Source organism: Echiichthys vipera, assembly GCF_963691815.1.
Source record: "Echiichthys vipera genome assembly, chromosome: 18".
NCBI lineage: Eukaryota > Metazoa > Chordata > Actinopteri > Perciformes > Trachinidae > Echiichthys > Echiichthys vipera.
In genome coordinates, this window is record NC_139843.1 from 12353607 (window position 1) to 12379345 (window position 25739).

Sequence of the window (25739 nt, forward strand, 5' to 3'; positions counted from 1 at the left end):
CATTATGGTTGTGATCTTACTGAATGTTGTGTCTTTGCCCCAGTTTGTCTTTAAAGCCACTGTGATCCCCTGCAGGGTATCTGTCTGCAGCTGCAGGTCTGAAGGCATGGGTGGCAGAGGGCAGGGTGGGGGTAGGAATGTTCCTACAGGCCTCCTCGCCCTCCTCCTCCTCCTCTTTTAGGGAACAAGTCCACCTGCCCACCTCCTCTCTGACCCCCCCAGCCTGGAAGCTTCACCTCCTCAGGAACTGGAAGATCCACAAATGAAGTCCAGAGAGAGAGACACTCGGGTCGACTACTTCTAAACTTGCAGGATTCTCAGCAAGGGTCCGACACGCTCCTCTCTGAGTCCTGAAGGTGCCTGTTCGTGCCTCGTGTTAGTTGAAAAAGTTGAAAGACAGGAGTCAAAGGCTGAGGTGACAGATGTTCAGCTCCTTTGCTTGGATGAATGATGGAGTTTCACTCAGCATCACTTTAGAGCAGTGACGTCACGCGGGGGGACAGGCTGCTCTGGCTCTTCTTGGTTTATTGGTTGTAGTGTGGCTCCACAGAGAGTCCAGAGTACCAGTGGCAGCTGGTGTTATTGAAGTCATAGGAATGTGATCAGGGACACAAAGTATTCCCTCTCTTATCAATAAAAAAGAGTCACATTCAAAGGATGAAGAGGTATGGGTGCCAGAGATACGAAGGAGGGCTGCAAGAAGGCTTCTGGATTGAATGAGTTTAGTGAACCACAATTCTAGGAGTTAATTTAGGGGCTACAGTTTGCTATTGGATGACTGTATCATGTATTTGGTTCTAACTAAGTTTATAAAGTATAGCCCATTTCTGGTATCACAAAGAAAGCACAGAGCAGACAGAGGGAGGTCTGCTTGTGAAAATGGAAGGAGAGATGTAGGAGAGTACGAGCGCTGTCGAGGTGAAACGGTATTCTTCTCTTTCTCAGGTATGGGATTGTTTTTTTTCTGAGGGCATTGTGAAGGAGGCTGACAAGCTGGCTTGTTTAGTTCTTTTCTTACTGTTCCAGTTTCACAGTACTGTAATGGCACATTTTGGGGCATTGCTCACAGAAAGAGGCAACAAAGTGTGAGGCAACTATACTATTCTGTAGTAGAAGCAGCAACGCTTTAGTTTCTCGGACACTGCTTTCGCTGCCCTCAAGGTGACGATACATGAAGAGCATTTTTAAGGCAGTGCGATATTTTCTTGTGCGGGGGCAAATGTGAAACAGCTTCTTATCACCATGGTGATAAAGTTGCCTTGCCTTTGACTTAGTTGTATCTGTGAGGACGATCTGTGGCTCGTTTTGCAAAGTATTTCAATTCTGTAATCATTGTCCACTAATAATTGTCAACAGCCATCTTGTCCTGCCAACTAAAACATTGAAAGATTAAAAAAAAAAAATCTAAATTATATATTTATAGTAATTTATAGTCGTAAATAGCCATTGTGGAATGCTACTTTAACTGGAGCAGAGAAGGAAATTCTACAAAAAGCTCGATAAATTTAAACATATAAAACTATGAAACCCTTTTGTTCATTTAAGAAAAGAAGTGAAAGTTCTTGCAAGTTAAACGTGGTCTAAACGCAACTGTCCGTAAAAGAATTTGAACTAAATGAAATATTGTCTAAAACCGGCAAAATTATAAATTAAATCAAACAATATTTGATAGAATAACTAAAAAAGATTCAAAATCTGAGCAAACACTTGATTCCAGGTGTGAGTCTGTGGAAAAGTATTGGGGCATAGTACCCAGTCCGAATGCTAATAGTGCTAAGAAAGCATTTAGGCTAAATCGAGGAATGTAAACACTTTGAGCTCAGTGTGACAAGGAGGTAAGAAATGGCTAAAACTAAAAAACATATCCTTCTTTATCTGAACGGAACAATGGTGAGTTCAGCACTGAGATCCTTTGGAGAAACACACAGATCGCCTTCAAACCCCATTTTGCACTTTGTTTTTCCTTTTGCTGTCATCTTCAGTGGTTGTGTGTTACCGTCTGAATGACAAAGAGACTCGATTGTCATGAGATGGTCAAAAAATAATTTGTTTAATATTATGATCGTCATATTCATTACTTTAAATTGTTGGACGGATTGTTTTTATAACACTTAAACCTAAACATGTAGCTTGAGCCCAAACGTGAAATTTGACCACAAAAATTCTTTCTTAAAAATAGAATGGTTTTAATTTCCCTTTATTTTATTGGCCTAGATTAACTGTCCTTGGTTTTGAATGCAGTATCTAGATGACTAGTGTTGATTGATTGGTAATAACAATTGTAGGCTTTTCTTTATTTCTGCTTACTGCTTATTTTGATTTTCTTTCAGAATTAACTAAAACTTGATTGATTTGGGGCCACTTTTCCCTTTTCTTCGGTTTGGATGTGTAACAATTCCATAGTTTTAAAATTGTGATGAAGTTCAGACCTTTTTTTCTCTTTTGAACATAGTCTTCTTAATTTTAGCATTTCAGTGATTCATTCGTAGATCTTCCCTCAAGTGTAGTGATGCTTCTCCAAGAGGAGCCCACTTATATTTTAAAACAATACTTAAATGTTTTATATCAGTTGGTCATGATTGGTGAAATAAAGACTTAACAGACCTAAAAGACCTTACATTATTGGGACAACATGCCGTTTGTGGTTAAAAGTGACTTATACTGTTACAAAAGAGTAAATATGCCCATTTTTACCCACATTCCAACATAAAACACTTAAAAAACCTGCATACTGTTAATTTTTCTCACTATAGACGCCAAGTATAACGCTATTTAAAATGTTTGCCTTTAATTTTATAGGACACATAAACTGTGTGTGTGTTTATTTGTCTTTAAGTAAAACGTCGCTCAGTGCCAAGTGATGTTTAAATTTTAGTGCAATAGTGAAGATCAGTCACTTCAACCCTTTAGCTTTTTGTTCTACTCCTGTTTTTTTAACTCGTGACTTTGACTTGTTGAGCTTGATTTCAATCACTCACAAAGTGTATATCCTTTGTCAGGCAGTAGGACGATCCTTAAGGTAAATTTGAATTGAGTAGATCGTGATCGGAGAAACCAGAACTCTAAACTGCTGATAGCATACAACCACCATGCTGGATAACGGTGATATCAGCTGATGTAACTATGTGAAACCCACACTGACTTTAAACAGAGCTGTGTTCCTTGTTTTCCTCCTTTCTGACTTGTAGACCTCATTTCTGAATGTAACATTTCTTAACTCGTTGAACCTGAGACAAATGGGTGTTATTTATTTTAATGTGAAGCCCTGGTTGGCAATTATCTGTTGTTTTTGTTGTTGTTGTGAATGAATAATTTTATGTAAGTAGTTTTAAGTGTTTTTTTTTTATTTATTTCAATATGTGAAAAGATAAACTCTCTTCTCCCTTCACTTTATTCAAACTTATTTAGAGACGTAAAATAAATCTTTTACTCAGTGTAAAATATCATGTATAGTATTCATGTGTCTGCCATGTCATTCTGCATTTTCTTTTTCTTCTGAGATGTGAACAAAAGCTGAACGTTTGAAATGTTGTCCAATCAGTTGTAAAAAAAGAAGATTTTGTTGTATTTGCTGAATATGACACGTGTTCGCTGACCGTAGACTGTGTTTCGTCCTGAGCACTCGTTTTTTTTCCCATAAGCTGTGTATAACTTTTAAAATCCACTATCTGTGTTATGATGTATCTGTCAAGTGATCATTTGTCTATTTACTTGAATTTTTTTGAATGGACGACAATTGGTGAATTTGTCATATAACAGGATCACAATAAAATGCTTGACTAAATGTTGCGTATGTGCATTTCTGGCCTCGACTTTATTTTCAGGGTCAGTGGAGTGAAACGCGGGAAACAGGGAGAGCTGCATAAAACGAAAATCAAACTGACTGGTTGATGAAGGAAAATGATTAGACAAGTTTAAGCTCCAGTGCTTTCAAGAACACAAACACTATACCATGACTTTGACTGACATACTTTACCACACACTCTACTAGGACTTTTTATAACATACTATACTATGACTTATGACTTTTCTTTAACTATGCTATGACTGTTTTAACCAATTTTTTTGGACACACTTTAATATGACTTTTTTTCACTACACTATGCTATAAACCGCTTCAGAAACACAATTCTATGACTGATTTTAGCATTTTTTGGGGTTCTTTTAGACTTTTTTTCAATTTTTTGGGTCTAATTTTTGGAAACACTGTAATATGACTTGTATTTACCTTTTTCAACAAACCGTGCCATGACTGTTATAGACAGGCTATCCCATGACTGATTTAAGCATTTTTTGGAGATATCTTTTGGCTTTTTTCAACATACTGTACTATGACTTTTTTGGCTCATTTTTAGACACACTGTTATATGACTTATTTACTTTTTCCACCAAACTATGCTACAACTTTTTTAACATATTTTGACTTTTTTCGACATACTGTACTTTGACTTTTTTGTTGACTTGTTTTAAACAAATTAGGCCACAATTGCTTCAGAAACACAATTCAATGACTGATTTAAGCATTTTTGGAGATATTTTTTTAACATATTTTGACTTTTTTTTAACCTTTTTGTTGACTTGTTTTAAACAAATTAGGCTACAATTGCTTCAGAAACACAATTCAATGACTGATTTAAGCATTTTTGGAGATATTTTTAACATATTTTGACTTGTTTGGCTCATTTCTGGACACTGTAATTTGACTTTCATTTACTTTTTTCAACAACCTGCTACAACTGATTCAGAAACACAATTTTATGACTGATTTTAGCATTTTTGGAGATATTATTTTTTGACTTATTTTGACTTTTTTCGTCATACTATATGACTTTTAAATTTGTCTATTGGATACACTACATTATGACTCTTTTTTTTTTTTTTACCTTTTTCATCATACTATGCTATGACTACTTCAGACAGGCTATCCTATGACTGATTTAAGCATTTTTATGTTTCTCATTTCTTTATGTGGTGCATAAATGACACCATGTCATCGTTTGCTTGAACAAAAGAAGAAAGTTTCCTTTGTGTGCGTACATTTGTTCTAAATGCAGCGTGTCAGCGAACTTCACACCAAATAAATTTGTACAAAACATTTAGGATGAAGTGCACATAATAAATCAGATTTGCTTTTGTTTGAAATGCCCCTTTCAACAGAATTCCATCCACTAATCAAATCTTTTGTGGCTGTGTCACAGACTAATGAGGCGAGTTCATTCTGCCTTCTCCTTCAATAAAGTACAGTGAACAGTGAACTCAAGAATCGGTCACAATCAGCTCATTTAGTTGAATCAATAACAGTGGCTCAGGCGTGCGCTTCCTTCCAGAAACTGTTTAAAATATCACTCTCTGGTACAGTCTGATAATTCCGGGTAATAAGGAGCACTCGGTTTCAAATACCACCACTGGTGTGGCACCCTCTATTAAATCCCTTAATGTAAAATTATGCAGTCATCAAATTAAAGTGTTATAAAACCTGGCCATTCGGCAGTTTAATGATCCAGCTTCTTTCAGACTTCAAATGAAATAATTCACTGCAATGTGGTTCACAATTATCAAAGTTCTCTCACCTTTGTGATGAAGTTGGATGAGGAAGACGGATCCATGTGTTTCGTTGAACCTCAGGGATTTGGTGGGATTAATAATAACCTTTTCTGTCTAAACAAGAACGAATGTGGAAACTTTTCTGAATCTCACAGCCTGTAATTCTGCTTCCTCCCTTTTCTTCTGTATGTCTTATTCAAGGGCAATATGCATTTAATATGTGATAAGGTCTGTATATCTTATAAAGAGAAATAGGTGAAAATGCCATTTTTTCACCAAAGAGACACAGGATCGAGATATTCCAAATGTTTTAATGCAACAAAGAGTTAGTTGAGAAGATTGATTTTCTTTTCACCTGACTCTCGGTGAGAAAGAGCATATGTCACACTATTCCTGTAAAAACTCTCATTAACATTAACCGCTAAGTAAAGAATAGGGAGTGAAGCTCTGAAGCGTTTCCGAGAACAAAGTATTGAATCTGCTAATCTGAACCAGAAAAGCACAGACCGCTCTCCTCTACGCTCCACTGGACAACAACACAGTACCAAGGTAGCCAAACTCCACATTTCAATGGATGAAATCGTCTTTTATTTGGATAAAGTTTGTCAAACAACTTGACAAAGATAAAAAGGCAAGTTTGAACAATACAAGACTTCATGTGTCAATGCAAAGTGTCAGGCAAATTCAAGATGAGTCGCACCATAAGCCAGTAATACTGAATCAAACAAGTGCGGTGTTCCATACAGAAACGCCAGTCGCTTAAAGGGCCATTAAAAAGTTCATAGACTTTTTCCTTCATTATCTCTTAGCAAAGTAGAAATATAACAAGTCTTCTCATTCTAGGTCCAGTTTCCAAAGGGGTTGCAGCTCAGTTGGGCTCAAGGAATGCTCTGACTGGAATACTGAGCAGTTACAAAAACAGACATTTTAATGAGTAAACTGGCAAATAGCCAATTAGATGCTGGGTTACTTCTTAAAATGTGTTTTTATGTATTTGTATAACCCCTCTCTGAATTTAAACACAAATAAACGCATCTAAGTTGATATGTGAGGAATCTTAACATCGTACTGAAATTCAGTCTAAACACCGAGACCTTTTTAGCAGAGTACCAATCTGATAATTAGATGTCTTTTAATTGGATTGGAGCATCTCCATTAGTTCCACAACTAATGAAACAGAAATGATGTCTGAACGCTTTAATGATCTTGGCAATAAGGAGCCAGCACAGTGGAGTCAGGATCAGTCAGAGTTTAGTCATGGGTATGTGAAGGCTGTTCCACGGGCCCATCCATAATTCTTCCTCATCCGACTGCGTTCTGTCACTCGGGCACTCTAACGGCTCCCCCATAACGAGTCCATTGTCGTCTTCCTCAATACTTCCGTCTACCTTCGACTCTCTCTCGTCTTCTTTTAGCTCATCTCTCTCCGCTGTGCTCTGAGGCGGCTCTGCGTCGCCGTGAGCAGCTTTGAGCAGGTTTGATTTAGACGCTACACTGTCAGGGCCTGTGTTGCTGGTGCTGGTCGAACCTAAAGAAACGCTGGATCGTTGAGTGTTAAACACATTCGGCGTTTTATTGTTGTCAGAGTTAGAGAAAGAGGAAGTGGCTGTCGCAGAGGCGGCCAGTCCCGAACTTTGGAAGGTGCGCAGCTTGTTGCACCTGCCGTCCGCTGCTGTTCTGGGGTTGTTCAGGGGTACTCTTTCCTCCAGCGTGGCAGCCATTTTGTCTAGTTTTTTAAAGTGCTTGGCCAGCCGCGAGGTGAAGACGGGGGAGGGGAGTTTGAGGTTGTTGTTCGTGGGGGGTTGAGCATGGGTGGGTGTGGGACCGGTGGCGTTTACTGTACGTCGGGTCCGGATGATGGAACCGTTCTGGGCCACGTAGATGCTACCGTTAACGTTAGCGTGGCTGTTGAGGGTGGAGTGTAAGCGACTGCGTTGGATCTCTGGCATGCTGTCCTCACCGGTGGAGCTGGTCTCATATTCCCGGTCCAAGACCAACTTGATCCGACGTTTTTTACTGCCCTGCTGGGGAAACACGCAAATAAAATGTCATTAAAACTTCTGACACCAAGTGTTCTCCTGTCATAACTACACACCTTTCACTGGAATAAATAGAATAGTTAGCCTCTCCTAAGTAACAACCCTTTACTAGAACATTCGAGAAACTATAAAGTCGGTATTGTTAAAGAAAAACTTTAAACAGTGACATCAGGGCATTTCTACAGCAGCAAGGTGAAGATTTGGACCACAAGAGGTCAGGAGAAACACCATCCTCAGCTAATGTTGAGCTTCTGTAGGCTCAAATGTTTATGTAAAATTAGAAAATGTGAAAAATAAAAAAAGCACTTTCACTCACACAGCAAACACTGCACAGCAAAGATAGATCAATGCAGCAATGCTTACACCAGATCTCTGTGTTATGTTTAAAAATAAAATGTATACTAATATACATATTGGATGTCACTCTTTACAACATAAAGCTGTGTTATGTCAGCGCAAACACTGCTGCACACACACACACACACACACACACACACACACACACACACACACACACACACACACACACACACACACACACACACACACACACACACACACACACACACACACACACACACACACACACACACACACACACACACACAAACAAACAAACACATACACTTCTTGTAGGAAGAAAAGTGCTATTGTGAAAATAACTACAAAAGCGACCCTCAGTTTTTGCATTTAACCCTGAAAGTATTCAAGACAGAATACTTTCACCGTTTCAAAGAAAACATCTTCTTCCCCCTGCAGATAACAGGCACTGGAACAACTCATTGATACAGAGAGAATGATGGACACCGGGAAAAAAAAAATGACAAACGTCCGTGAATAACAATCTTTGAGCTGCAGAAGCAGACAAATAAGCAGCTGGAAGCGGAGCTTTCACAGAAGGAAATTGAGACAGCTTACTGCAGAAAAGCAACTGAAAGTAAACTGGTCGCCCACTTCTATCAGACTACAAGAGCTGTTATCAAGGAAAGGCGAGATAGACAGAAGTACTGTAGGAGAGGAGGATAGGCTGATTGGAAAAAGGGGATACAAATACACACAAAATATAAAAAGGCAAAGACCCACAGTAAGAGATACTCTCAGAGGGCAGTGGAGGACATGCAGGCAATTTAAACTCATGTGAATGTAAAGCACGCTGAACAAGGAAAAAAAGATGATAGTAATAAATTCCACCCAGGTAATGACTGCACACCCAATCCAGGCATTTTCACAGAGATCTTACTTATGGGCAAGGAGTTTAATCTTGGGGGGGCGCTAAGGCCTCATCTGCATTTCAATCGCCCAACTCATTTTCCAAAACCTCTTCTTCATCCTTGTCTCGCTCCTCCTCCTCTGTGTCCTCGATGATGGGTGACAAGTCGTCCGAGGTGTCCATCACACCTGAGCTGATGTCTGATTGGATGTAGCTGGTGGCGCGCCTGCTCGATGAAGACTTTCCAACGTTTTTCACCCCTCCCTCCTCCTCCTCCTCCTTCTCCTCCTCCTCCTCCTCCATTTCTCCTGATTCCTCATCTCCTTCACTTTCTTCCTCTATTGTTTCATGTGAAGAATAGGAGTGTCTAGAAGTCTTTGGCCTAGAACTAGAAACTGTAGAACCTGAAGGTCTCAAACTCCTGCTGCTTCTTTCGGTGTCTTTGCCATTTGTGGGTTGTTGGCTTCTTTCTCTGTGTCTGCTTGTGCTTTCTCTCTTTAACTTGGCACTGCTTCTACTCTTACTACTAATACTGTTGCTACTCGCAGAACTGTTACTAACACTGTCTTTTGAGCCTTTTCTGCTTGACTTTTTCTTTTCATCCTCACTCTCCAGCCCTGACTCCTCCTCAGACTCTGTCCCTTCCACCTCCTCATCTTGGCTTTCACTCTCTGACTCTCTGTCTGTGTCAGGAGTTCCCTCTTCCTTTTCTGTCTCTGTGTCAGATTCAGTCTTATCGTGCTCGGCTGTAACCGATGAGGCGGGGCTGCTCGCTTCGGAGGGACTAAATTCTGATGGAGACTCTCTGTTACCACTTACCGTTTCTGAATCACTGTCATGAAATCGTTTTTCCCCCTTCCACCATACCTCAGAGAAACTATTCTCCTCTCCGAACTCTCTCTCCCACCCCCTCCTCGCGTCCCCCATTGCTCTCTCAGACACTGATGCAGAAACACTCATATCTCCTATGGAGCCGTACATCTTCCTACTGTTCTCCTCTCCTCTGTCCCAGCTCTTTCCATTGCTCCACTGTTCATCTCCCACCCTGGCAGGTCCCTGGAGCCTTCTGCTGACGGAGATAAGGCTGAGGGCCTCGCTCATCTTTTGTTTCACTGGTGGGGGTTTGCTGGCTTCAACTGACGTCTGGAAATAATTCCCGTCGATGACCATGCCACCGTCCAGGCTTGCAAACTGGCCAGGGAGCGCTCCCCTATGCTCTGGCATGACGCCTTTTTCTCCCTCAACAACATTTCTCATCCCATTGTTTGTCACGCCGCCTCTGTTGCTTCTTCCCCATGTTTCCATTCCTCCTCTGGCTCCTCTTTTCCTCCCCCTTTCTGTTGCTTCATCTCTTCCTCTCCCTCTGTTCTCTACTTTGCCTGCCTCCCCTTTCTCAAATCCCCTTCCCACTCTTTCCCCCTTTCTTTCCTCCAGTCTGTCTCTACCTCCTTCCCCCTCTTCCATCGGCCTGACTCTGGCTTTGTTCCAGGGCGGGTGGATGGCAGGTGCTTGTCCAGAGGTTTTGCCACCAGAGGACAGCAGTGCGCTAACTCTCATCACGGCCTTTAACCTGGCAGCTGCACTTGAGCCCTTAGACTGTGCGTTATTGGTTGAACCACCCTCTGAAGGTTGATGTTGGTCGCCCTCAGCTCTTGGGGCCACTGGGGTCTTTCTGGATGGCCCATTAGAAGGTGGAGGACGGGGCTGGATGTGGGTGGGGCGCGGGGCTAATCTACTTCCTTGAAACTGTCTTCTCACCTGTTGTCATGATGATATCAGTCCAAAATCAAATAGGGACATTTAGGGAAAGGAACAACAAAAGACATTTAAACTGCAAAACAATTATCTTCTCAATTATTTCCCAAAATGTTGAACTTTTTTTGAAAATGATCCCAACCTTTAAATCAGTCATAACAGTCCATCAGTGTGATCATTTTTTAAAGATTACTAAAGATCATACTCATTATTAAGACTTTTCGCCTGGAACAGATGTTAATTTAGGTCTTTCATCACATTTCCGTTTTGTCCCAAATATAATACTGAAAAATACTGCAAAATGAATAAATGTCACTGGGAACAACACTTTCTCCTCCTTACACACCACGGTAGTGTGTGTGTGTGTGTGTGTGTGTGTGTGTGTGTGTGTGTGTGTGTGTGTGTGTGTGTGTGTGTGTGTGTTTACCTCTCCATCAGACTCCTGTGGGCTGTAATAGTAGCTTCCGTCATCATCAACAACGACTTCTCCATATTCATCGTAGAGGCCAGAGGGTGAGATCAGTTTCCTGCGACTGCCGTACTGAGGAAGCTCGTACCTGGACACAGAGAGGGAGGAAATCAAACAACAGGGAGCATTACAGGTAAACAATAACCAATAAGAAGCTGTGTAGAGTGGAAATTGCAAAATTCTCAATTGTACCTCTATATATTTTTAAGGGTTATTTTTGTAATAAATAATAACCAGAAAAATTGGAAGCTGTGGTGTTGTACAACAGCTTCCGCCGATCAGAAGTGAAGAAAGGAGGGACATCTGCAGTACAAACAAAACTGTTGCACTTGGCTAACACTCATCCAAGGTTACTTAAAGAAATAACAAGCAGGGCAACACTGTGGTTTCACTCCAGTGATAAGCAATGTCTAAGGACTTGCCTAAGAAAAGCTGACTTAATCACAAAAGGAGCATTTTGTTGCCAGGAGACATTTTGTTAGCAGAAAACACTGGAATCAATTTTTGCTCCCTTTTTGTCTCTCTGTGCATGTTGCCCGGGGCGCTGCCTGGATCCACTGGCCAAAGAAAACGTGTTGTGCATCACCACTTGGGCACCGTGCCCTGCAGCAAGCAACTCAGCGAGCTAGTGGGTCAAAAAACACATCTCTTCAAATGCTGTCCTGGAAACAATATGTCCCAGTGTGATTAAAGTAACAAATCTGCTGGAAGTCCTTTGGCCTGGTTCCGTAAAACAGAGTTGTACAGAAAAGTTGCCTCTTGTGATCACACTGCTTACAGTCAACATGCCCTCCTATGACATTTAGCTGCAAAGTAATAAACAAATGGAAGGGGCAAGTGGATTACTTGAATAAGGAAAAAGATAGGGAGAAAAAATAGGCAAGGGGAAGGAAGAAGAAACAATGAAAGGGTCAAAACAGAAAGACCAGGCCAGTCATAAACGTTTCAGTTATAATCCTTACAGTATGGCCTCCCCAAGCTAATGTAATGAGTCTTAACCTTCCACTAAAACGCTCTTATGGGATTTCACAGTCATTAACCCGCAAACTCAAACTGAAGTGCCTACACAATCAATTTACTTAAAGGCCACAAAAACTCTTGGCTTGGAGTGTTTTTTCCCCTTCTTCCCTTTTCTTTCCCTTTATTCTTCCCTTCACTCTTTCTCATGGACATGGGAAGTCTGAAAGCTTGAAATCAGACATGATGAAAATCATCAATTAATAGTAGTACACAAGTAGCTGTGACTTGGATTTGTTTGTTTTGAATATGAATGATGCACAGCATTTGATGCCATTACATAGAGTTTCTCTCAGCACCCCGCACTCTTTCTCACTCCTCTCCGTGTCTCCACTAGGGGACACTCATAAACTGAGAATCGGTTCATGCTGTTAAAAGTTGCCAGAATCACTATGGCATTACAGCCAAGGCTTGATGGTGTGTTTTTGTAACTGAATGTGTGTCTATACGGATCAAACTGGACCAAATTGGGTCACTGGCCTGTTTTTGGAGGGTCTCAAAGTGCTGGATGATTTATTTAATGATCGTTCCCAGGATGTGTGATCACATTCACACAGTAAGGGGCCTACACACGAAAAAGAGTACTGGCCCTTTCCGCTTAAATAATCTCACGAATGACAAAATAAACCCAATTTGAACCCAAAATGAAACATGTTTATTTTAGCTGTATAGCTACCATCTTGAATTATATTATTAAGGATTTGTTCCCAAGTGAAAAAAAGTTGTTTCAAAAATGACTCAGAGGGAATGAGCATATTTATCAAAGGACAGAGACGACCGGCAAAATGAGGAATTCTGAGTCTTCCTGTTGTTAAATTCAAATAGGGAGAGTCTATCCAATTTACATGAGAAAGTCAATTTACTAATTGTGGTAAATACTAAACAGCCTGTAAAACAATTGTAAAGTGTTTTCTGTGGCTCTGCAGTGAGCTTTGAAAAAGAAAAGAAAATGATTCAAGTGACATCACTTGAATAATCCATGAGCTTCAACACCATACATTTTTAACAGAAAGCATGCGTTACACACTGGCAGTAAGGAGGCTGAAAGATTTACCAGACAAGGGGGTCTCTAAAGAAAAACGCTATCGAGTTGCATTATGGGAAGTGTAATATCAAATGTTTTCAGTGCTTGGTGCATACTAAGGACTGAGAGTCATGAGCTGCTCTCAACTTCTGCTGTCCCTGAGATATAAAGCTGGAGCCAGGTGACTATTAGCTTATTTCTTGGCCAGGAGCACTCAGTAAAACCTAAACTTGCACAAATTAGAAACAAGATATAGCATTTCAATTAGTGAGCCAGGTTAGCCGTTTCCTGTTCTCTTCCATTCAAATGCCAAGCTAAGCTGCTGGCTGTAGCTTCTCATTTAGCCTACAGAAACACGGGTCAAGTGTGGTATCGATATTCTCATCTAACTCTGCAAGAAAGTAAATAAAAGTGTATTACCCAAGATATTGAACCATCTCTTTAATTTTCTTTTTCACCTTGCCTAAAACAAGCTGGACATGCAGACTTCTACTCTTTTTGTTGGCACCTTTGTCCTGATTCTGTTAAAAAAATTAAAACTGTATTGAGACAATAATGCAAGATGTTACCCTCCTCATCCCATATTTTTCATGTGGGTGCCCTAACTCAGCACCTATCAGCTTCTTGACAGTCACAGTGCTTATCACCCACGCCAATAACACATTTGGAAAAGCGAGATTTAATCCCTTATTGCTCCGTGGCGTGTATGGTAGAGTATTTTTCTCTTGACTAGAGGGCAATGAATTTGGCTGGTTTTGTTTTGTCTTTTTTGTCAGACATGCATCAAAACATTAAACCTGTGCAACAAATGGTTCAAGTTATTTTCAGCATCTGTATAAATCCAATCAGAGTCATGCCAAAGGCAGATGGCTTCATTCCCACATGTAGAGAAAATTCCATTTTGATCTCATCTTTTGGAGATGAAAGAAGGTCACAAGGTTATGAAACATCATTCCAAATGTTTTCCAAATGGATTAGTATAGCTATAGAAGTTAAAACAAAACTCAATAACAAAACTCACGCATGAACTTTGCCCATGTCCTGAGAGGCAGATTAGGAATTCGTTAGCATGGTGTTTGAAAAAACCTTGCTCCTTTCATTTCCAGCTGCGACAAATAAAGCGATTAGATCTGAGTCCCACCGGGTCACAGTCTGATTTCCTGCTCCTGTGTACGTACAGAGTCAGACATGAGTTTGTGGATGTTGCTCTAAGCCAAGAGCATCTGGCCCATTGTCTGCTTCCACGGCTGGCTGCCTGATTAGCTGCTATAGTATTGCAATGCTAGGCAGAGAGAATTAGCTCTGTGTGTGTATATATATATGTGTGTGTGTGTGTGCGTGTGTGTGTGTGCGTGTGTTTGTGTGTGTGTGTGTGTGTGTGTGCGTGCACGTGTCTGCATGTGTGAAAGAAAGAGCAAGACAACATTTCTGAGTGAGTGATTGGATGAATGTGTCTGCCACAAGATAATTTATCTGTGTGTGTGTGTGTGTGTGTGTGTGTGTGTGTGTGTGTGTGTGTGTGTGTGTGTGTGTGTGTGTGTGTGCGTGTGCTTCCGCTACTGTGTATTTATTTGTGAGTGTGGGTGGGTGAATAAAATCAAGTTCCCGGGAGTCTGCAGCTAAAATTATAAGAATTACACAATGCATCATAGATGGCAGGCTGGGTGCAGAATAACCCAAAAACACACGCACACACACACACACACACACACAGGAGGGATGAAATAAGTCCTCAGAGATCTTGTTCATGAATGCTTTGATCTAATGTACGCTACCTCTGTGTGTGTGTGTGTGTGTGTGTGTGTGTGTGTGTGTGTGTGTGTGTGTGTGTGTGTGTGTGTGTGTGTGTGTGTGTGTGTGTGTGTGTGTGTGTGTGTGTGTGTGTGTGTGTGTGTGTGTGTGTGTGTGTGTGTGTGAGTTCAATATTTGGTCAGGTATCAGAGGAATGACAGACTCACATACACACGTACAATAGATGAGCATACACTATCTGAACAAAATCACTGTAAGATCTTCCGTGAGCTCTTTTGACTTCCTGTAGTTCAAAACATATTAACCACACGAGTGCAGAGAGGTTTGTATGAGGCAGGTCACCGATGTCAAGACTTTGCAGTAGCCACAGTATTGTGTGGCTGACACGGTCTGCATGATATCAAAACAGCTGCTACAGGGCTGACACGAGGCTCAGCCCGATACCTGTAGGAGGAAATATGTTTCACTGTTGTTGAGGTCGAAGGTCAGAAATGAAACATAGTGGACAAGGCCTGTATACACTCCCCTTAGTGTCTTTTCTACTGTGTGTCACTGCTGGTAGATAATGCTGCATTCACTACACTGCAAGGGGAAAATACAAAACACTGTAAAAAGAGGGCTAACATAACTTTTTATTCACACAGTGCTATTAATGCAGCCGTGACTGTTTACTGTTTGGAGTAGACAAAGTGTTTGTATCAGAAATGCAATTTTTTTATGACGGCCAGTAGGCGCCTGTTAATTTTTAACTGGGGGTGGTTTGTTTTGTTCCCTTCTCCCAGCTTCACAGTTTACAGAATATTATAGATTGTAAGATCAAACTGACAGAAGGGGAAAAAGTGGCATCCACTACTTCAGCACCACAGAGAGCACCATGGTTTTAGGCCACAGATTCAACTTGCACACACGTAAGTCAGATAAAGGATCATTCAGCAGTCCAGCAGACTAGACTAAGATATTCAACTGAACAACCCCTCTGCCACTGCACTCTCTCTGCTGCTATGTGTTAGAGAGGGGGTGGGGGTGGCAGGTTAACAAGTGGCATGCATTTTTGTCATTTTGCTAATTCTCTAATTCTGAGGGGAAAATCAAGTGATACAATATAAAGCTCCAGAACAGAGTGGGGCCAGAACAGATACTTATTGGACCTTGTAAAAAATTCTAGAAGCTTGAAAAGCATCAAGTATAAGAGTAAAAATAGTGACAGATCAACCATCCAAACATGCAGTATCTTAAGATTACAGACCAGCAAACATACATAAACATAAAATATATACGTACAAAAAGTGATTTGTAGGGTGTGCATACAAACCCGTGGTCATAGTTGTAATAATCTTGTGTGTAGTAGTCCTGGCCGGGGTCGATACCAGATTCCATTGACAACTCCTGTTAGATTAACAGACCATTATTAGCAGCTTTCTACACTACAGTAGTACATGCTAATTAGTAAACACACAAACACACACTCATCTCAAGTACACGTTTAGTGCTTAACTTTAAGTACTTCATTTAACATATACTTCTATAATACTGTAGATGTCATTAAGTTCAACATCAATGTACGAAAAATAAATATACTAATTCTTCAATATTTAAGAAAAAAGGGACATTTTTTTAAGTCTATTGTAAATTGTACATAAGTGTACAATTACAATTGTATACTACAAACACTGCATATACTTACAGTGGTAATTTAGTGTACTTATGATTAATTATACACCTTAATGCGTACTTTAATTTCATTAAATTAAGTGAACATTCAAAAAGTACTTACACAAATATAGAATGAACTCATTAATACAAGGTTTATTTCAAGCTGTATTTCAATGTACTGTAATGTAGCAGTATCTGCATTAAAGTCATCATTATGAATGGATTCCAATGTGATACACTGTCTATCTTATCGAGTCCTAAATCCCACACTTCCTGAGTGAGAAACCCCTAATACTGAGGTCAGCCAGATCCGGGCGCTGCTGTTGAGGAAATGTAACAACGAGGGTTACACCAACGTTCCTCCTTAGTGAACCCACACACTCAAGCAGAAAGACACACAAAGGCAGTTAAGAAGTATTCAGAAAAGAAAGTACCTCTGGTCTGAGCAGAGAAGGTCGGAGAAGTTGTTGCGTCTGCCAGAGGGAAAGAAAAGCGGCGAATAACAAGACAAATGGAAGAAGTTGAGAGCTCCCTCCCCAAATGGTATACATCTATTTTGGAAATGTAAAAATCAATACCTAATGTATCTCACTCATATCGCCAGAATGCAGAGGATCCTGTCCGTGTAATTTTATGTTTCATCTGGTGTTGTCAGTCAATTTAGTGGGAGCAGGTATTATTTTTTTCAGAATCAATATTACTTTTGAACTCTAAATTAAATATTTTATAAGGAACTGCTGGGAATCAAATACAGCTATTTCTGGGATGGATATTCACTAACTAAGTTGGCAGCTATATAAAATAATCACTTGGACAATAAGCTTTGGGTAAAGATTGTTCTATATACAGTTCGGGGAATAAAGATCATTAAAGACTAACTGTATTCTGCATCTCCAAAGGCTAGATTTTAAAAGGATTGGTTGACTTTCTTCTCTTGTTTTGACATTTTAATATGCACCATCAATGGATTGCAGACAGGGAGGATAGTCAATTACGTAGATAGAAGCATTGTAAAGACAAAGCCCTGATTATATGCCGCTCCATCTTGATTACATCAAACATAAAACTAATAGAAAGAGCAGAACACAATGAGGGGCACCACTGAACATCAGAGGAAAAGAAGAAAAAGTAAATAACTCACATGCAAATACATCGAATGCGGACAGAGAAAGACACCTACCTCGTGTTGTCCATATCCACGCCTGAAAGATCAAAGAGAAACAGAAGGACCAACATTACCAAGAAAACCTGTCATTAAACATTGTCTTCTGATGTGCTTTTAATACATATCTTTTTTAATACTTTGCTCTGTAATTTCCTTACTGCAGAGGAAATGAGTTGTTTAAATCAAGACCCGAATCCAAGTGGCCGCTGGAAATATGTTACATTACAAGAATTTCATCAAGTTTCCCAAAAAACGCTAAAAGATGAGATATGTATGAGCGCATGTATGGGTCTGTGTGTATTTTGAGAAAAATGGAGAGACATGGATTGTTATATAACGGTGAAAAAGAGAGTGACTAAAGGACAAAACTAAAAAAAAACACTGAGAAACTACAGTCTGCCATTCCTGATCTGTCATTTACTGTTATTTATGGTTTATTTGGATGGTTTATTCCAGTAAAATATTCAGATTCTAGCTTCATAAATACATATTATTCACATCTGATTTACAACCCAAATGAGCTCACCCCATTGTTGAGAAAAACATAGATGGGGTATGTTAATATTAGCCACAATAATAATAAATCCATATTTCCGTTGCTGTGTTATTTGAGAGTAGTTTAATAGGTTGAATTTTCTATTCATGAGTACAGGGCTATTTATTATCCGGAGAGATGCAACACATGCACGTATACAGTAATGTACAATATGTGCATGTAAACCCACTTTTTTTAACATTACGTATCTTTCATACCAGTTCTTTACAGGTACATACTCTCAATTCCTACAGTCAGCAAAGATGTAGGTTCAAGTGTTCCAGCCTCGAACAATGTGGTGAATGGTTAAGCAGCTTGTCAGCATGAAAAATCTTTTACCAAAGATTAATTTGTTCAAGGTGCTCCCTGCCAACTCTAATCCAACTTTTGTGCAGTCGTTTTTGCTAAGGCTGGGGTCTAATGATTGTCAAACTCCATATTAACACTTTGGTCTTCCGGTTAACATTTGTTTTAGGTTTAGAAACAGATATCCTGCCGTCAGATGCATACAAAAGCCAATATTCCTGCTATGAATCTGAAGAAAATTACATATGTGGTATTTTTTGGTTTGGTGACCATTTGGTTATTATAGTTTTTAATTGAAGGTCTGCAATAAGTGTCCACAATGGAGGTTACATATGTTTCACAGGCAGAGATTCTATAACGTAATCAGAGCATCTACAAAATCATTACATCTATGTCAGTCATTTTTATGCACTACATGCTCCCACATCTGAAAAGATTTCAGTAAAAATAATCAAACATTACAGCGGTCCGAGAAAATTGAAATTCATGCTACATATTTGACCATTTCTCCTGTGAGACAGGAGCCTTTGCTCGGTCTGGCTGATTTTTCACAACTGTGTAGGCACTGGGAGAGTCTTTGCTTATGTACTGTTCAGCTCAAGTCCGGCCCATAATTACTCTTAGTTTGACATCTAGTGAAGACAGAAAATCAAACAAGTCTGAAGTGGATGCTCTCAAGTACTTATCAGAGGAGTATGTCAGCTAGATTGTCTGCAGGAGGCTGTAGCTTATACATGTACATATGAACCTATCATATCAATCATATTGTCATCCCTACAGAGAGTTAATACAGCCAATGCCTTTTCTGCACAAATTGGTCATTAATCTTACAAACTTCTCTTTCAAATATCCTAGGAATTAAAGGAACATTTTGATATTTTGGAAAACATACTTATTTGCCTTCTTGCCGAGAGATATATAAGAATACTGATTCACAAATCATGTTTGTAGGCTGAGTAAGGCGCTAGAGCCAGCAGGTGGTTAGCTTAGTAGCATAAAGAGCAGACTTAGGTAGAAACCGCTAGCTTGACTCTGTCCAAAGGTAAAAGAACCCCATATAAGCATATCTGAAGCTTAGTAATGAGCATGTATTATTGTTTTATTCATTAAAATAAACAAAAAAAAAAAACATGACAAGTTGACAAGTCGTGGTTTTTATGGGTATGCAGTGGTAAGAGGCTAACTACCGCTGGATAGTGGTTTCTCCCATTGCTTTTACTGTCTTACGCTATAAGCCAATTATCTGGTGGCTCTTTCATTTTTTTGTGTTTAATCTGTACAGACAAGAGTGGCATCAAACTACAGTTACAGTTAGTGTTTTCCTAAAATGCCAAACTATTCCTTTAAGAGCCTGTCCTTAATATCAAGAAATATTACCCAGATGGTGTTTGCAGTATTGTGAAATTATGAATTACTGCTCTGACAAAAAAAAAAAAACCCTAGTGTTACAACTGAAAAAGAGAGAGAGAGAGGGAGATGAGGGTAGGACACAGAACATTCAGAAAAAATGAAGGCTATACAATGCTGGCATAAAAAATGTAAGAGAAAAAAGCCAAAAGGGAAAAATACGAAGACATAAATAACAAAGAAAAACAGCCAAAAATCTCTCTGTCCATATGTCTTAACTATGGTGCCAGCAGGATTGTATTGTCATCTGAATCTAAGGTAATGAGCTGGCAAAATGAAGATGTATCACAGCACAACAAATGATGACTTTTGGAGGACAAATCAGATTCTCCTTTTTGTGCAAACACACATAGCTGTGACCACACCACTTGAGCATCTCATTAAATAAATTAAGATGGGAATATAATTGTGCCTCACACACACACACACACACACACACACACACACACACACACACACACACACACACACACACACACACACACACACACACGCATGCGCGCACGCAAACACACACACACACACACACACACACACACACACACACACACACACACACACACACACACACACACACACGCCCTTTTGAATGAATGAGTGTGCTTCAAAAATCCAATATTAACTGGTCAAACTGGAATGGCACTCGAAGAGCGCAAACAGGCCAATTGTCCCATTTCCACACTTGGGTGTTTCATGAGCTTTAAGTCGCATTAATGCTAAAAAGACGATCTGTGGTATTTCAATGCTCAGGGCGTTTAAACAACACTTTGAACGCTGTTTTTGTTGTTTGTGTGACAACGAAGAGTAAAGGAAACGGATCGAAAGCCACAAAATATGATCTGGAACTAATTTTTTCTGATTATTCCAACACCACATAAATGTAGCACAAATGCCCTATTGCCCTATTGATCAATGTTAACGAAAGTGAAAAATTCTGAGATTCTGATCTTCTCCTAGGTCAGTGAATATTCTCATTTCTCTCATTCAATACAAAGAAGAAAAGACAGATTTAGGTGATCTACAGGTCAGAATGAAAAAGCCCTTTTCACCATCACTGTGTGTGTGTAAACGTGTGTGTACTCTCCTGATTACAGCTGCCAGCAGTGGCATCATACTGTGTGATCTGTGTTTGTGTGTGTGTCAGTCTGTAAAGATAAGCCTATAGCTGTGTCCTTGTTGCTCTGACAGACACATTATTGGGTCCTCCCGAGACAAAAACACACATACAGCTATCTGAGCTCTGTCACATGCACATCTGATGATTGACTCTCGCTCTTTGTGTCCTCTCCACCTTGTCTCGCAGTGTGTGAGAAACAGGAAATATTATTAGCTCTCACGGAACAGACTATAACACCCAGGAATGCTCACTTCTTCTCTTTTCTTTCAACATTTTGTCTCTCACTTCCCTTTCACAGGGTTACTGTACTGTAGCTCCCTCGCACCATCACTCGCCCACACATTTGTTACTTTTTTCTCCTACCTCACTCTCTCTGCCTATGTATGCCATTTCCTCTGACCAAATGATGGCGCTAGATGTGTAAGGGGATTACTAAAGTGATAACAATTCCTCCTGAGGGGATCATGATTGAACACAAATGTACTGGTCTGTATACTGTGACTTTAGACTAATCACAACTGTTTTCTCTTAAGAAAACATTCTTTAGAACCTGTGTGATCATGTGACTGCTCTCGTCCCTTGCCAACATTTTCCCAGATCTCATCAATGAACTCAGAAATACAACGTCAATACCCATAGAAATGATGACCATAACCACAAAAGATGCAGTTTGTAATGAATCTGAATGATCCTTTAAGGTTTAGAGAGTTGTTGGTAGACATTTGTTGAAATATAGTGCCAATAAAACGAGGATTTCTCTTTTGTTTTTTCATAAAGAAATCAGAAATTGTGGTCTGATACTTTTTAAATTCACAATAATGGCCAAGCAACACCTGCCTGAATTAGCAACATCAAAACGTAAAGGAAAAAAGAACCCTTGGTGTCAGTAACTAGTTAAACTTTGTTTTATAAAAGTGACCTCAACCAAATGTGGCCATTGTTCATAGGGGCAATTATTCTGAAACAACAATAGTCCAGAAAATGTCCCACTGGACCAAAAGCCCATGTGGACGACAGGCTGTTATCCTGAAAACAAATGCCCTTTGCTTTGAAGATCCATGAATAATGGTTGTTCAGGCAGGGGTAGCAAAACAACTACACATCAAGTCGTTCCCTACTCTATTCTTCACTTTGAGGATGGTGTTATGGTAGGCTATTATTTGTTTTATGCTTTATTACTCCAAATAAAGTATAATGTATGTCTGCAAAGAACATTTTATTTTAAAAACTTGTTTTCCCAGAACACTTTCCATCAACATATTAGAACATTCAGGTTGCCAATTTAAAAAGGACTTCTTGAAACCTTGCTTTACTCCATGTTGCCCTTAGCTGAGAAACAATTTCCCCCAATTGTTCTATTCTATTGTATTTATACATAGCTGACAACGGCTGACCCAGTGACTTTCAAATATTTAGACAGATTCTTAACTGTAACCAAGGTACTCTGAAAGCACATGCATATGAGGGATGGTTCACATCAGCTTAAGACGAGATGAGTGTCAGAAATCAATTCTTTCCATGTGTTTTGTTCAGATCAAGGTCCAATTAAGCACTAACTACAACTTCAACGCATTGATGGGATTTTTGATAGTCAGGGGGATTCCATCATCCACCATCTCCAAACGCTTGTCCCTAATGGTGTCACGGGGTCTATCGCAGGTCACATAAGGACGGACCGAGACAGACAACCATTCACACTCACATTCAGGCCATTGAGAGTAATCAATAAACCTAACACGTGCGGGTAGAGCATGCAAACTACACACACAAAAGCCCCTTCCCGGATTTGAACCAAGAACCCTCTTGCTGTGACAGTGCAAACCATCCTCCCTATGGCGCCCATCAATCTAACTTGTAGAAGCTAATTTGTGAAAAGGGCTAACGTACTGTTTATTATTAGCATTTCTTATATTGATATTCTTTAATAAATATGCCAATTTGGAAAACAATTATTTGAGTGATATTTTATGGGTACATTCTGCACAAATGTAATTCCAAAGGGGTTCACCTTCTCTTACTTGGCACTGTATAATTTTCTTTACTGCATCTCGTAGCTATTTGCTGCTTCAATGACCACATTTTCAGTGATAATCTTTGCTGTACCGAGGATCAAACCTGTGACTTTTCAATTACAAGACAGCCGCTCTCTCACTGTGTCTTGTATCTGTGTTCCTCAATTCAGTTTCAATTAAATGCAGCCGGCTTTGCTGAATGTTATAAACAATACATATTCCCAAAAATGATGTCTATTCTCTAGCAAAAACACAAAATAAGAACTGAAAGAGTGAAATCAGAATCTGTCTGTGAGATACACTGAGTGTGTGTGAGAGTGTGCAATGACATGCAGCACACTGAGGTTGAAAGCTAGATTAGCTAACATAAAACATTTCCAACCCAGTCATCTGGAACAGTATCACTGTCTGCAACGTGGTTAATGCAGCAGTGTGTTCATGTAAGTGTACTGTTAATGCCCAAGCTCCTGGGCATGTGTGTGACTGTCTGTTAATGCTATGATGTTAATGAAGTAAGCCTAAATCATGGTTTATAGTTTTTATCATAATTTTGTGTGTAAGAAGAGAAACAACACTTGCAAAGGCTGTGTGTGTGTGTGTGTGTGTGTGTGTGTGTGTGTGTGTGTGTGTGTGTGTGTGTGTGTGTGTGTACGTGTGTGTCCTAACATAACAGCTGTATCGATTTCACTGGATGCAGTATAAATCCTCTCATAATGTGTTCACTGGATAACCACAGATAGGAGCAGCAGGATTTGTTTTATTTGGTTGTACATCATGATTTGATCTAATTGCCCAGATATGATCATCAGTGTCACACTGGTCTTGTGGGACAGACGTGATTCTGTCACTTCCTGATGACGATATGTGTCTGGAGAAAACTTGTTAAAACAGTTTTAGCTGATGGCAGTAAAATCTGCTGCTGACAGAACTATATCCACAGGCTCTGATACCACACTTGTAAGCAAATTTTAGACCTTTTTAAGGTAATCTCAGTGCTTCAAAGGCTGCCTGTGGTTAACTGTACAACAGAGGTCAATTTAGAGATGGAGCTGTCATTCCCTTTTCTGTATAACAGCTACAGGTATTTTATCAAAGGGAAGGCAAGGACCTGACATATCTTACAAGCAGTTACAGATGATACCCCCGGTGAGAAACACCCGGGAATCTCACCCAGTAGACAGTCTGACTATTGCAATAAAAATGTATTTTCATTTAATGTAACCGTGTAAAAGATAAAAAAGAGAAATGTATATCAAAGCGAGAGAGGCAAACCTCAATATACATGAAAGTGACATATGCTTTGCAGAAGTCTGTGTGTGCATTTGTGATAAGATTTAATCTGAGATGGCAGAAATTTACATCAAAACATGTAGAAACATTCTTGCCTGGGAACCACACAAATCTGACAAGCTCATTTTGTCTGCCCCTCCCCCCCCCACACACACATTCAGACAGATTTCCAGCTGACCAGAGCCTCGGCGGGCCAATGAGATCAGATATACAGTATATCAAGATTTTGTTTCTGTATTGCCTATTTCCCAACTCAAATGTTTTTAGAAAATCACTTTTGTTAGTTTACTGTTTAGCTGTAATTTGAGGAAGCTTGGGGTGGTAGTAGCTCAGTCCATAGGTGACTGGGCTGGGAACCAAAGGGTAGCTGGTTTGAGTCCCTGTGTGGACCATGAATGGAGTGTGGACTGGTGGCTGGAGAGCTGCCAGTTCATCACCTGGGCACTGCCGAGGTGCTGTTGAGCAAGGCACCGAACCCCCAACTGCTCGGGGCGCCGGTAACTGGCAGCCCCCTCGCTCTAACATCTCTCCATTGGTTGCATGTATATAGGTCCTGTCTGTGCATGTGTGTGTATTTCGGGCCTGTGTGTGTGTAAAATAAAAAATAGTAGAGTGAAAATTTAATTTCCCCATTCGTGGGACTAATAAAGGAATTCTTCTTCTTTGTGACCTGACACCGCCCAAACTTGCATGTATCGCTCAGCAGCACGTCATTTTGTTGCTCTGATTGGTTGTAAGTCTATCTCCTTGCATCCAGAGACTTTTTGTCTGCATTGTTGATAACGCCTACTGGAAATCTATTATGAACTGAGGTTCCAGACTAATGTATATGGTATATGTTGTCCGTATAATATTTGTTGTTTGTATATCTGGAGTATTGTAACAAAAATAATTTCCCCCTGGGGTTATTATAAGTATAAGTATTTCTGATTCTGATAATACACATTTACGAAAGTAATCTGTTGACGCAAAGCCAGCTCAATAACACAGTGCCACCTGATCTGTAATATTATTATTGTTATAAGTCACTTGATGAGACTATTTAAAAGATGTAGGTAAACTTTTAGTTTGGCTTTGCAAAGATATCTGACACATGAGACTCAACTATCTCTTATAGTTAACCTGCATAAATGGAAACTGACAGGTAGATAAGGGAAGCTTCTACAGGGAGGTGCAATGGATATTTGTGTATTTTTATTGTTTTGTAGCTTTAATAGTAGAAAACTATTTCTCTACACTGAACCCCCTTGGATGAGTGGAAACATCTTCAAATGTTTACTATGCTACAAATGTAGGAGGCTGTGTTCAGGACTACCTCTCAAGAGGAAACAAGAATAAGATGTCATCATTGTCAGTCAGTAGATGCTCCACTGTGTACATGCACGGCACTCCTGCTCTTCCCTGAGAACCAATGTACATGCTATAGTGTTACTGTACTATGCTA

The 25739-nt window shown here is 39.9% G+C and overlaps 2 protein-coding genes across 5 annotated transcripts in view; one reads left to right on the forward strand and one right to left on the reverse strand.

The window, feature by feature from the left end:
* Nucleotides 1-197, forward strand: part of plce1 (phospholipase C, epsilon 1) — a 69201-nt gene extending 69004 nt beyond the window's left edge. For all 4 annotated transcript variants that reach the window (XM_083932635.1, XM_083932637.1, XM_083932638.1 and 1 more), the window contains one exon: nt 76-197. The gene's annotated coding sequence lies outside the window, so the exon portion shown is untranslated. The remainder of the gene's footprint in view (nt 1-75) is intronic.
* A 6591-nt stretch (nt 198-6788) lies between these two features.
* LOC310960442 (protocadherin-15-like) overlaps nt 6789-25739 on the reverse strand; it is a gene marked incomplete at both ends in the record, with an annotated part of 148445 nt that continues 129494 nt past the window's right edge. The window contains 5 exons of the mRNA XM_083932147.1: nt 6789-7568; nt 10976-11105; nt 16123-16196; nt 16898-16936; nt 17644-17665. Of these exons, the coding sequence (XP_083788273.1) occupies nt 6789-7568; nt 10976-11105; nt 16123-16196; nt 16898-16936; nt 17644-17665 (1045 nt within the window). The remainder of the gene's footprint in view (nt 7569-10975; nt 11106-16122; nt 16197-16897; nt 16937-17643; nt 17666-25739) is intronic.